The sequence below is a fragment of the Gossypium hirsutum genome, chromosome A13 (genome assembly GCF_007990345.1).
Source record: "Gossypium hirsutum isolate 1008001.06 chromosome A13, Gossypium_hirsutum_v2.1, whole genome shotgun sequence".
Classification (NCBI taxonomy): domain Eukaryota; kingdom Viridiplantae; phylum Streptophyta; class Magnoliopsida; order Malvales; family Malvaceae; genus Gossypium; species Gossypium hirsutum.
Genome location: NC_053436.1, coordinates 101,223,723 through 101,237,161, shown reverse-complemented (window position 1 = coordinate 101,237,161; position 13,439 = coordinate 101,223,723). Strand labels below are relative to the sequence as shown.

Sequence of the window (13,439 nt, the reverse complement as noted above, 5' to 3'; positions counted from 1 at the left end):
TCACTAAATCACTACCATCCACAACCTGTGCCTCCCTTAAGTTGTTCACATCATCTTTAACCTCAACCTTCGTTACAAGATATATAGATAGATGCATGCAGATGAAGAGGCCAGGAGTTGGGTTGAGTGACGGAGCAACGATAAGTTACGCAGATGGTGTGGCTTGTGCAAGCAGGTACTGAAGATTTCATACCCAGAAAAATTAGGTGATAGGGCATATAATGTTAACTTTGGCATGGTAATTAAACTTAACATACACTAAAAAGAATCTGGCGGATCCAAATAACAAACTAAAATCAAAACCATGAAAACTTCAATCACTACTTTCATTACATACAACTGCGTCGGCATTCGTATTTTATTGAAAACACACCCACACAATAATACTAAAAATTAATCTTTCACAAAAGCCAACACGGTTTGTATGAAGGTGAAGACGACCACCATAAAAGCTGCAACAGTCCCTGTTCCTCTCCAAAGATTGGGGAAATAAACACGCTTCAGAATTCCATAATTCTCCTTGATGAATAATGTCACTTTGCGCTTCCGACCCTCTTTATAAAGCTGGTTCAAACGGTTCGCGGTTTCCCGGTAGCAAGCAGGTGGCTCCCCAATTCCCTGCATAAGTTTCTTAATCATACGTTGCACCGCTATATTCGTGTTTATTATGGTAACCAGTTTTCCTTCGTTTTTGCCTTCCTTGCTTAAAATCCCCTTTTCTATTAACTGTTCTACATCTTGGGCAGTTCGAATGAGATAATTCATTAGTTCTATGTAAGCACAAACGTAGGCTTCATCTGGACAATGGCACATCTCGAACGCCATGACATTCCGAAGGTAAGCTTCAGTGTTGGAGTGCACTGTCAATTTGGGGATTTTAAGCTTTTTGCCTTCAAATTTAACATCAAGCAAACATGCAGTTTGATTAGGTTCAACTATAAGCTCGACACCAACTTCATGCAAACTTGTGGCACCGTACACCTTTTTCAACGTTGGGATATTGGTCTTGGATGATGGATTTTGTGTTTTGGCCATATGGCATCTTTGCAAAGCGGTGAAGTGTGGGATTTGTATCTGCTCGAACTGCGGGGCCCATGGAATGTCAAAGTAGGAGCAAGCTAGTTTAAGGAAAGAAGGAACAGAGGCATCTGATTCTAGTTTGTGGTTTTGATATGGTTTATACACTTGTTCAAGCACGAACATTGGGATCTGGTTTTCAAGTAAGATCAAGTCCCTCCGTAGACCAGCTGACCATGTTTCTTTCAACAAGAAGTCTTTGATGTCCCCTTTTTTTTCCACTTCCTTCTCATAGTTCCTCAAGAAGAGCTCCAAGATAAACAGTGCATCATAAAATATCATCTTTACGAACTCGTCTTCATCGATTAAAGCTTCGTAACAGTTGAGAATAATTTTCTCGTTGCGTTCAATGAAGCTCCAAAAACTTTCCAATGCCTCCTTGGAAACGGAAGTCCTTTGAAGAAATTTATCTTGATAATCCACTTTATACTTGGCCATGCTAGCCAAACTTGTTTTCCTATAATGAAGAGGGCCAATTGAAATCAATAGAGGAGTGTAAGCTTTTGGATTTGCTTGACGAATGTTCCTAGGGACCTCGTAGATAAACCCTTGGTCCGGCCCCCGCTCCAAATCCTCAACTTCCGAAGCATTGGATGCTTCATCTTTCTTTGTCTCAAATGATGGGGCGTTAATTGAGCCTAATTGTCCCTTCCTTGGAGCCATTTCTTGCACCTACTTTTTCATTGTGTGGCATGCAACAGTACAGTTCTTTGAAATCAGTATGTACTGACCGGACCAGTACTAGAATGTTACTGACTATTGTAGATCATACAAATATAGGCGTCCAATACTAGAATTGGCTGCTGAAGGCTGAATTTGAGAATGGAGAGAAATGGAAGGGAAACGTTGAAGGACAAGTTACTAGATAATAATCGAATCCTGTAAGTCAATCAGAGTGGCTAAGGGTATTTATATAGATGCAAACTTGGATCGGATGGCTTGAATCTGATCCAACTAAACATTAACAAACATATTTAAAAAAAGGTGGCATTGGTGGGTGTTTGTAAATTGAATCTTAAAAATTATTTAGTTAGCTGTTAACGTCTCCTATATTTAATATATATTAAAGGGTTAATGTACTTTTCCCTCTCTGATTTTAATAATAACGTTTACTTTCCTATGTCAATTTTGTATATGACTTTTAATAAGTATGTTCATTTTCGTCTCTAAATTTAAATTTTAAAAATTTGTAACAACATAATATATCACATCATAATATTAAAAAAAATTATTTCTAAGTTACATATATTTTTAAAATTTTAGATAATAATATGGTATAATTTTATATTACTATGTTATTATGTTTGTTTGCAATTCAAGTTAAAAGCACTAAAAAACTTAAAATTAATTTAATTGTTAAATTTAAATATTAAACTGTATCATCAAAATACAAATATTAAAGTAAATTTAATTGTTAAGTTTAAATAAAATACTAATATTGATATCAATTTTATATTTAACTATTGATAATTTATAAGCAACAATGAATTAAACAATGTGAACTCATTACAATGAATTTATTTATATTAACAAAAATTATTTATTTTTTAAAATATCTTTAATAAGTCGCTTTTGTTTTGATTGACTCATTCATAATTTAGAGTTATTTAGACGGTGCATCTGTATAAATTTTTAATTAGACTATCTTATTCATTTGAAATATTTTAAATTTACAAAACTTTATGCGGGTAGTACTTTTTATTAATATCTTTTTAATTTTTTCTTATTTTTACTATATATTAATATTTTTTAGTAAATTATAGGAATAGTGACTCAATTATTAATTTTTTAATCACTTAATTATAAAAAAAATACAAATTTATTATTCAATTGTTCGATGTTGTCTTTGGTCTGTTTCGGCTAGCTATCATTAACTAAGTAATCGAAAAAAGGATGTAATAGTTCTAAATTTGGTATAATAATAAATTTAACTCTCAAGCTTTATACATTATGTCAATTTAATCCTCTGAATTTAAAAAATAAAAAATAAAAAAAAATAGTCATCACCTTTTATGCATTGTGTAATTCGATAATGATTCTAACATATATATGTATGTACACTAAATTAAAAGAATAAAAATATTTAAAAAATTAACAAGTAAAAAATTATAAATATAAATATATATAATTTGAAAATTGATATTTTTAATTATTTTTTTCCCATTTTGAGGTTTTCATTTTTCACATTTCATGGTTTCTTTTACGCTTAATTTATAAATTAATACTTAAACTATACCTTTTTTCTCATCTTAGTAGTTAAACCTTTTTTTGTCACAAGTGGTACATAAAACTATTTTTTTTCTTAAATTGGTACTTCCGTTAGTTCAACTGTTAATCAAACTGTTAAATTTATTTTAGAAAAAGATTAACCCACAAATTAGTACCTAAAATACACCCGTTTTCCCAAGTTGATACCAAAACATTTTTTTGTCACACGTGGTACCTAAATTATTCTTTCATTACTCATTTTGCACCAAAATATTATATCTATTAAAAAATTCCATCCAATAATAGACTTCTACATCATATAAACTTTAAAAATATATAATTCTTTTACTTTTTTTCTTTTACATTATTTCTTTCTTTATTATTTCTTTCTTTATTTTCTTTATAATTTCTGGTAATGTTAGCAATGCTCGAAATTCGCCCTCCCAAAGTTGAGACACTAGCGGTTAATTATGTTTTCAAACTTCATTCCATGCTTGTTTAACCTGTGATTGAAAAAGTTCTTTCATTAATCAAAACCAGTGTTTTGAGAACGAGAATCAGCTGATTCTGGTCTACAAATAGGAATGAACCAATTGACCTATGAACTGATACAAAATTGTTGAATCAAGTTAAAAATTTGATTGAACCGCTTAAACCAGTTTTCTCTATTTTTTTTAAAATTTTTTTATATTTATGAATTTTTAATCATTTATTTGACCGAACTGAATAAACTGATCAAACCAAAAACTGGTGGCTTAACTAGTTCGACCATCAGTTTAGTTTTAAAAAATCTTGATAAGACCATAAAGCCCAAAATGCTTACACTTGTAAAAGAAGCCTAAGAGGAAAAGAGAAAGAAAAAAATATAGAGTAAAAAAGAATATATATAATAATGTTTATCTTTTTCAGCTACATAACACTTTTTAATTAGTTACCTTTTTTTAGAGATAATTGATTACTTGATTTCGTGATAGGTTTTAAAAATTTATAATTACTAGTTCTTGAACTAACTATTATCACGATGTAGACAAGTGTACCTATCGAACAGTAGTATAGTTTTAGTAAGACCGGATTGTCGAACCCAAAGGAACTAAAAGTACTAGTAATGACTGTCTTTTTATTATCTAGCCTAAGAATAAAAAGGTTTTGTTTTAATTGACTAATTATCTAAACTAAGAACGCACAGAGAAAATAATTGGGGAATTGCTTTTGGGAAAAATTGATTGACTTAAGACAATACCTAAGGAAAAATCCACCTAGACTTTACTTGTTATTCTGGCTCTGAATCGGACGATTTATTCATTCAACTTGTTCCGTAGAGATCCCTAAGTTATGTTATTATCCCTATTCAAGACTAATAACTTCTAATCCATAGATTGAATAACCGAGACTTTTCTCTAATTAACACTCTAGGGTTGCATTAACTCGATCTATGGATCCCTTTATTAGGTTTTTCCCTGATCCAACAAAATCTTGTCACCCTATGTCTAGGCGCGCAATCAACTCCGCTTAATTATGACAAATGTACTCTTAGGCAAGGTCTATTCCTCCTCTAAATAAGAGCATGTCTTGAATCAATATCCTGGGATATCAAAACAAGAATTAAGAACACATAATTAAGAACAAGTTAAATATTTATCATACGATTCAGAAAATAATAACAAGATTCGTCTTAGATTTCATTCCCCTTAGGTATTTAGGGGTTTTAGTTCATAACTAAATAAGAAAACATCTCAGAAGAATAAAGAGTACAAAACATAAAGAAAACCCAAAACTCCTGAAGGGAAATTGAGGAGAGATCTTCAGTCTTGATGATGAATCCGGCTTCTGAGATGGATCAATCAGCTTCCTTAGAGTAATTCCTTACCCCCTTTCTCCGTCTCCCTTTTCCTCCTCATTTAGGATGTATTTATAGGCTTTGAAATGCCTAAAAACCCTTAAAATTAGCATTTTTCAAATTAGACTCAACTTGGGCTCGGTAGGGACACGCCCGTGGCACACGCCCATGTTCGATTACTTCAGGCCGTGTTCGAGCCTGCCAAATTGACACGGCCGTGTAGTCTGCCCGTGTGATGAGGTCCAGGTCGTATTGATTTCGTACTTTGGCCCATTTTCTCCGTTTTTGGCCCGTTTCTCGTTCCTTTCGCTCTCCTATGCTCTCCTAAGTATAAAACATAAAATTAAAGCATTAGGAGCATCTAATTCACCAATTCTAATGAGAAATCATCCATAAAATGCATTAAACATGGGGTAAAAATATGTATAATTTACGGTTTATCAAATACCCCCACACTTAAGCATTTGTTTGTCCTCAAGCAAAATTCTCAACTCATAATCAAAATAAATTCTTCTCAACTTATAATTTTTATCGATAATATCTCAGAATAATCCATAGGTAATCATACATTGAGAATTCAACTAAAAGAACATAAAAGTTTCAAACATTCCAAGTTGAGTATTTAATCATGCAAACATAGGTGTCTTTCCGTATCTAAGTAATTACCTTTGATTCAGAATATCAAAGGGTTTCACATCCTCACTAAAGATTCACTCAAATCACTCGAGGTGTTTAAGGACAATAAATGAAGCACTCAATAGTTAATAATGAAAAGTCATTACCATAGGCTTGCATGAAAATCAAATCTCCACCACTATAATTTAAGATGATACATCAATCAAAAGGTCTTTGGAGGGTTGTAATGAGGCTTGGTTAGGGGGTGTAGTCACAAGCTGAAAGAAAGGGTTAGAATCGAGATTGAATTGAAAAATTACCTAACTAGAAAAAGAGTTAATCATTACTTGCGTACAACAGAGCTTCTTCTCAAAATATGAAATTATAGATATGTATACATAATTTTTTTTAAGAACAAGTTAAATAATATAGAGTAACTATTAAGAACAAAACATAGCTAAGCAATCCATTCAACTCAAATCTCGACAAAAATAGGGATTAATTTAGGGGATTTCAACAATAATGGGTTAAAGGTTAATATTAAGGTTAATACAAAGAATGGCTTGTTAGGCTCAAATGGGTTTACTAAGGGTTAACCATAGAGGTAGGCTTTTCATGGCATGAGTGGGTTAATCCTAAGTGCCTTAATCATTTTGATATATCAAATCAAATGGTGTGGTCTCGACATGCATAATCAAGCAAGTTCTAGAATAACAGTTCACTACTGACGCACTCAAAGCAATAATAAAAGTGAGCATGAAAGAATTAATAGATGCTCAAAAGGCTCAAAAATCTCACAAAAATTACGGCTTTTTGATGTTAAAAACTGTGAATTCCAATTCAGAGTAATACCTAAACTTGGGGAAACAACCTATAATTTTGAATTCTTAAAAATCAACTCATCATGCTTGATTCTCTAATGTCTTAAGTTTAAACAATCAATGCATAAATTGCCTATGTTTTAATTCAAGATATATCAATCAAAATCATAAATCAATCGAAATTTATCCTAAATATGATATGAGAGCTTTTTAAGAGAACAAGGCAGTCATTCAAGGATTTTTCTGATAATAAATAAATACCCCCCACACTTAAGATGTACATTGCCCTCAATGTATAAAGATAGATATTATAACATAAAAATAAGATAAGGGGAGAAATGAAACTTTTTGTATGATGAATTTCTCGAACTAGAGTTTTGGAGAGTGATTGGTTCGAGAGTGGAAGAGGATACTCCGGCGGTCGTAGAGGTTTATTAGTCCATAAGTCTTGTGCCAAAGAATATTATATCTAGTGATAGTTATGGTCATGGTCAATCAGGACATGGTAGTTATAGAGAACTTTTTTCGGTGGAGTTTTAGTTCCTATGTAACGATGAACTTAAGAGCTCTATACAACTGTGATAAAATTAAGAACTTTTTAGGGGATATTAGGGAGAATAATTAAAAAAATAACCGAAATTAATAATTAAAAATAAAATTTCTAAAATCTAATAAAAATAAAAAGTAGTTTCAATAAAAATTAAAAAAATAAAATAATAAATAAATATTTGTAAACATATTCATTGCTGGATGGTTCACGAGGTGGGACTGGCGATGAGATGTGGAGGTGCTGACAAATCTACTGTAGAGTAGCATCAATGTTGTCAAATCATTGAAAACACTACTGCTCGAATCGGTGAGGCGCTCAGAGATGTCAGTATATGAAGCCGCCGCATAAACTGGACGAGAGGGTGGTGGTGGCTGAGTCGGTGGGTCCTCGTGCTGTGGGGTGACATCATCAGGAATGTCTTCGTAGGCCTCCTCCTCGGTAGATTGGGCGAGACGATACTGGAGAGGGTAGGTTCTTCGGCGCCTCTCGATCATCCTCATGCTAAGCATGCTTGAGATGCCTTGTGGAGACATCTGGCCAAGGAGGGTGAGGGATGATTCTTGGGCCGCGGTGTTGAGGAGCTCGAAGTGTCGCGCCAGTCGAGTCACGTAGGGACCAATAGAAATGACCCCCTTCCGATGCCGTTCCGTCTGGTGCTGAATTGCAAGGACGATGAAATAGGAAAGGTCGATGACGTACCCTTGCGACATGCACCATAAGAAGTAGACATCGTGGGTGTTGACGACACCAGTGCTCTCTCACCTCCCTGTAATCGTGTGAGCTAAAATAGCGTGTAAGCACCTCAGGGATGGTGGGAGAACTGATGCCTTGAAGTGGCTAGGATTGTAGGAGGCCGTGCTAGGGGCCAAAGTGTACCAGCACTTCGAGGGAGAGAAATGTATGTAGCGATTGAGAGCATGTAGTTCATTCTCCTCCTTGAACTCCTCCGTATATACGCCTAGTGCCTCACCGAACTCTGGGACGCTTAGTTGGCAGACTAACCCGCCTAGGCGAAACTGCACCGTGCCGGAATCATCGTAGTTCGTCATTACGGTCTAGAGATGGAACATTGAGCATAGTTCCATCATGAGCTCGAGGTATGTTGGTTCGATGATCCCAAAGAACAACTCCCAAGGGTCAGTGGTCAAGAGGGCCCGAATCGCATCAGCCATTTGAACCAGTGGCCCGCAATTAAAGGTCGGGCCCGAAGTATCTGGAAATGTTCTTCCTGGGGCCCTCGGGGGAACTGTAGAAGAGGGTGACAAATTTTTACGGTTGGACCTGTAGAAGAGGACGCTCCCTTCCTCTTCTTTGAAGTAGGTACGACGATTTTCTTTCCTCTTGAAGACGACATTGTGTACCTGCAAGTGGAAACATCAATTCATCTTTTGATGAGTGGACAATTTATAATATATAAAAGGAATGCGACTAAATTCGAGAAAGAAAATGCATAACTATATTCAGCCACAATTACTAATTCAATTAAAATAATAAGTTCAATGACCCATTTCTTTATGGCATGAGTATGGTACTATAAGGAAAAATGGCAAAGAATGGAATGCAAAATACTATATGAATGAAAAGATATGTCAACAAAACATGCATGATTATTTCAACTATCCTAGCTATGAATATTCACTTCTAACTAATTGAGTGAAGTGTAGGAATCATGTAATGAGTAATATTTTAAACATGAAAAAGATGATAACTTGTTTGATAAATGAAATTTATGTGATTATTAATATGGAAATAGCATGAAAAATATAGATTAATATGATAAATAGCATTATAAATCAATGAAATAAAAGAAAAAGGAGTTAACAAATGCTAAGGAGAGAGATTTGGCGTCGAGAATGGAGTTGTAGGCGACGCGTAGGCGTGAAAGGGAGGCCGTGTGGAGTTGCAACGGCTAGGGTTAGGGTTTTTGAATGGGGACGAAAGTGAATAGTGAAGGGTATTTATAGATTTTGGGCTACATGGCTAGGCCACACGCCCGTGTCCCCCAATTTCAACCCGTGTGATTCGCGAATTTTAAATTTGGGCGCGTCTGACATTTAGTACACGCACGTGTTCCTCGGGTGTGTAGGTTCACACGGCCGTGTCGCACGGTCGTGTCTAGCTTCGTTCGTTTCTCCCACGCCCATGTTCCTTTTAACAAATTCGACCACGGGTGTTGGACGCGGGTGTGTGACACGCTCGTACTGTTTTAACAGGTTCGTCCACGATTTTTCCACACGGGCGTGTCGCACACTCGTGTTGTTTTGGAAGGCTCGACCACAACTATGTCGCATGGCCGTGGCATTTTATCGAAGCCCATGTTGGGGAAATCTTTTTGCCCTATTTTCACACGGCCTTAAGCACGCCCGTATGCTTGGCTGTGTCTCTGTGGAAACATCTGTATTCAAGATTTTTATTAGTACGTTAGGAGTTAAATACCAAAATTTAAAGAAATTAATATTGTTAGTGCTCGATTGCCTCTCGAGAAGCTCTTATTTATAGTCTAAGATCGACTTACCTCTCCAGTGAATGGTCATGGTGGTTTGAGGAGTTTATACTCCTCATTCCTACTATCAATCTCATCAAAATATGGTTTTAATTGGATGTTGTTTACTTTAAAAGTGCCGAACTTGGGATGACTCACCTCCACCGTACCGAATGGAAAAATACTGAGTACCGTAAGAGGGATTTCCTCATTCGATGTGGTAGTGACAATGTGGGGATCTACGGCATCTAATAAGACCTTATCACCAACCTTAAGTTGATTTGGAGAGGTATTGGGCTCGTTTTGGCATAGTTTCGATTTGTCGGGTCTTGGTTTGTGTGTCCGCCATTCATCGAGTTCCTCAATTTGTAATCTTCAATCTTCATGAACAGGTCCTTTACTATTGCTTGAGAACGACTCGTGTACTTCCTTCAAACGCATTTTCTGCAAAGTAGGTTGCACCATATTGGTAGGTTTAGTAGAATGGTTTAAATGATCACCTTCAATTCCTGATGTGTTGCTAGAATTGCGAGCTTGAAGGGTGATTGTTTCGTCTCCCACTCGAAGTGTGAGTTCACCTGTGCCAACATCAATAATGGTTTTAGCAGTTGCTAAAAAGGGCCTTCCTAGAATTAAAGGAGTGTTGCTATCCTCTTCTATGTCTATGACAATAAAGTCAACGAGAAATATAAATTTATCGATTTTAACTAGCACATCTTCAATAATACCTCTAGGGAATCTTATAGTTTTATCTGCTAATTGAATGCTCATCCTAGTCTGTTTTGGTTTCTCGAGACCTAGTTGCTTAAACATTTTGTAAGGCATGACGTTGATACTAGCCCCTAGATCAGCTAATGCATGATTAACATCTAAACTACCAATTAAGCAAGGAATAGTAAAGCTCCCTGGGTTTTTTAGTTTGTTGGGTAGTTTATTTTGGAGAATGGCTGAGCAAACTGCGTTCAGCTCCACATGCGACGCCTCGTCTAACTTCCACTTATTTACTTAAAGCTCCTTTAAAAATTTCATTACGTTTGGCATCTATGATAGAGCTTCAATAAATGGTAAGTTAATATGTAATTTTTTTAAGAGTTTAAGGAATTTACCAAATTGTTCATCTAAGCGGTCTTTCCTTGTCGCGTTGGGGTATGACACACAAGGTTTATATTCGACAGTTACTGGTTTGTTTGTACTTTGATCTACCTCACCTTGACCTTTGCTTACCACAGTTTCTTGCCTCGGTTCGGGTTCAGGCTCAACGACTCCTTCGTCATCTTGAATATTAATTGCGTTGAGTTGTTCCCTTGGGTTAGGTTCGGTATTACTTGGCAAACTACCTTGTGGTTATTTGGAGATTAGTTTTAAAAGCTGGCCTGTCTGAGTTTCGAGTCCTTGGATCGACGCTTGTTAATTCTTAAGTGTTGTCTCGGTGTTCTGAAAACAGGTTTCTGACACTGATATGAACTTTGAGAGCATCTCTTCAAGGTTTGGTTTCGTTTCCTGTTGGTAGGGTGGTTATTGGTAGTCCGGAGGATGTTTTGGTCTTTGATTTCCTTGACAGCCCCACGAGAAATTAGGGTGGCTCCTCCAACCTGCATTATAAGTGTTACTATATGGATTGTTTTGAGGTCGAGGATTATTACCCATGTAGTTTAATTGCTCGTTATCCATGCTGTGGCCATAAGGTTGGTATGCTGAATGGTTTGTTCCATCGCTACTTGCTTCACACTGCATTACTAGGTGAACCTGTGAAGAATTAAGAAAACCATCAATCTTTTTATTTAAGAGTTCTACCTGATTAGAGAGCATGGTGACCGAATCGATGTTATAAACGCCAGCTATTTTCGTTGGTTTTGTCCTCATAACTTGCCACTGATAGTTATTCAGTGACATCTCTTCAATAAACTCATAGGCATCTTCAAGTGTTTTATTATTGATGGTTCCGCCAGCAGCTGTGTGAACCATTTGCCGAGTCGAAGGATTCAGACCATTGTGGAATGTTTGAACTTGGAGCCAAAGCGGTAACCCATGGTGATGGCACCTTCTCAGTAAGTCTTTGTATCTCTCACATGTATCGTAGAAGGTTTCTAAATCCATCTGCACAAAAGAAGAGATATCATTACGTAATTTAGCCGTTTTAGCCGGCGGAAAATATTTTAGTAAAAAATTTTTAGTCATTTGTTCCCAAGTAGTAATTGACCCTCATGGTAATGAGTTCAGCCACTGTTTAGCTTTGTTCCTTAATGAAAAGGGAAACAACTGAAGACGTATAGCATCATTAGGAATGCCATTAATTTTAAATGTATCGCATAGTTCTAAGAAGTTAGCTAAATAAGCGTTGGGATCTTCATCCTGCAAACAATCAAACTGAACAAATTGTTGTATCATTTGAATAGTGTTAGGTTTTAATTCAAAAGTATTTGCAGCTACAGTAGGTCTAACTATGCTAGATTCAGTTCCTGTTAAAGAAGGTTTAGCATAATTATACATAGTGCGTGTAGCAGGATTCTGATTAACTGCAATTGCAGGAGGTAGCTGATTGCCTTGGTTTTCAGCCATCTCTTCAGTTGGGGGTTGAGTATCATCTTCTTGTTTGTTCTTCGTGTATCTTAAGTTGCGCCTTATTTCTCTTTGGTTTCTACGAACTGTACGATCGATTTCTTCGTCAAAAAGTAATGGTCCCGACGGGTTTCTTCTAGTCATAAACTATAAAAAAACCAGCCAAGAGAAAGAAAGAGTAGGTTAATAAATAATAATAATAAAATTAAATTAAATTGTAAGAAAAATAAATGGCTAAAGTAATAAAAATTGAGAGTTCCTAATATTTTAGTTCTCTGGCAACGGCGCCAAAAACTTGATCGCGTGATTTCGTGATAGGTTTTAAATTTTTATAATTACTCATTCTTGAACTAACTATTATCGCGATGTAGACAAGTGTACCTATGAACAGTAGTATAGTTTTAGCAAGACCAGATTGTCGAACTCAAAGGAACTAAAAGTACCAGTAATGACTGTCTTTTTATTATCTAGCCTAAGAATAAAGAGGTTTTGTTTTAATTGACTAATTATCTAAGCTAAGAACGCACAGAGAAAATAATTGGGGAATTGCTTTTGGGAAAAATCGATTGACTTAAGACAATACCTAAGGAAAAATCCACCTAGACTTTACTTGTTATTCTGGCTCCGAATCGGACGATTTATTCATTCAACTTGTTCTGTAGAGATCCCTAAGTTATGTTATTATCCCTATTCAAGACTAATAACATCTAATCCCTAGATTGAATAACCGATACTTTTCTCTAATTAACACTCTGGGGTTGCATTAACTCGATCTATGGATCCCCTTATTAGGTTTCACCCTAATCCGGCAAAATCTTGTCACCCTATGTCTAGGCGCGCAATCAACTCCGCTAAATTATGACAAATGTACTCTTAGACAAGGTCTATTCCTCCTCTGAATAAGAGCATATCTTGAATCAGTATCCTGGGATATCAAAACAAGAATTAAGAACACATAATTAAGAACAAGTTAAATATTTATCATACGATTCAGAAAAAAATAACAAAATTCGTCTTAGGTTTCATTCCCCTTAGGTATTTATGGGTTTTAGTTCATAACTAAATAAGAAAACATCTCAGAAGAATAAAGAGTACAAAACATAAAGAAAACCCAAAACTCCTGAAGGGAAATTGAGGAGAGATCTTCAGTCTTGATGATGAATCCGGCTTCTGAGATGGATCAATCGACTTCCTTGAAGTATTTCCTTAGCCCCTTTCTCCGTCTCTCTTTTACTCCTCCTCTAGGGTGTATTTATATGCTTTGGAATGCCTAAAACCCTCAAAATTAGC

At 35.7% G+C, this 13,439-nt stretch overlaps 1 protein-coding gene and 1 non-coding gene across 2 annotated transcripts; one reads left to right on the top strand and one right to left on the bottom strand.

Moving 5' to 3' along the window:
* Window positions 1–393: 393 nt before the first annotated feature.
* On the bottom strand, window positions 394–1,740 carry LOC107894413 (UPF0481 protein At3g47200). Its single transcript, XM_016819691.1, has one exon. It carries the CDS (start codon window positions 1,738–1,740, stop codon window positions 394–396), a length of 1,347 nt encoding a protein of 448 aa, XP_016675180.1.
* A 9,873-nt stretch (window positions 1,741–11,613) lies between these two features.
* Window positions 11,614–11,720, top strand: LOC121213398 (small nucleolar RNA R71). Its single transcript, XR_005908780.1, has one exon. It is a non-coding gene; the product is annotated as a small nucleolar RNA R71 (small nucleolar RNA).
* Window positions 11,721–13,439: the final 1,719 nt, after the last annotated feature.

What these genes read in the sequence shown, in the direction of transcription:
- LOC107894413 (XM_016819691.1), bottom strand. Translation starts at nt 1,740, where the DNA reads ATGGCTCCAAGGAAGGGACAATTAGGCTCAATTAACGCCCCATCATTT.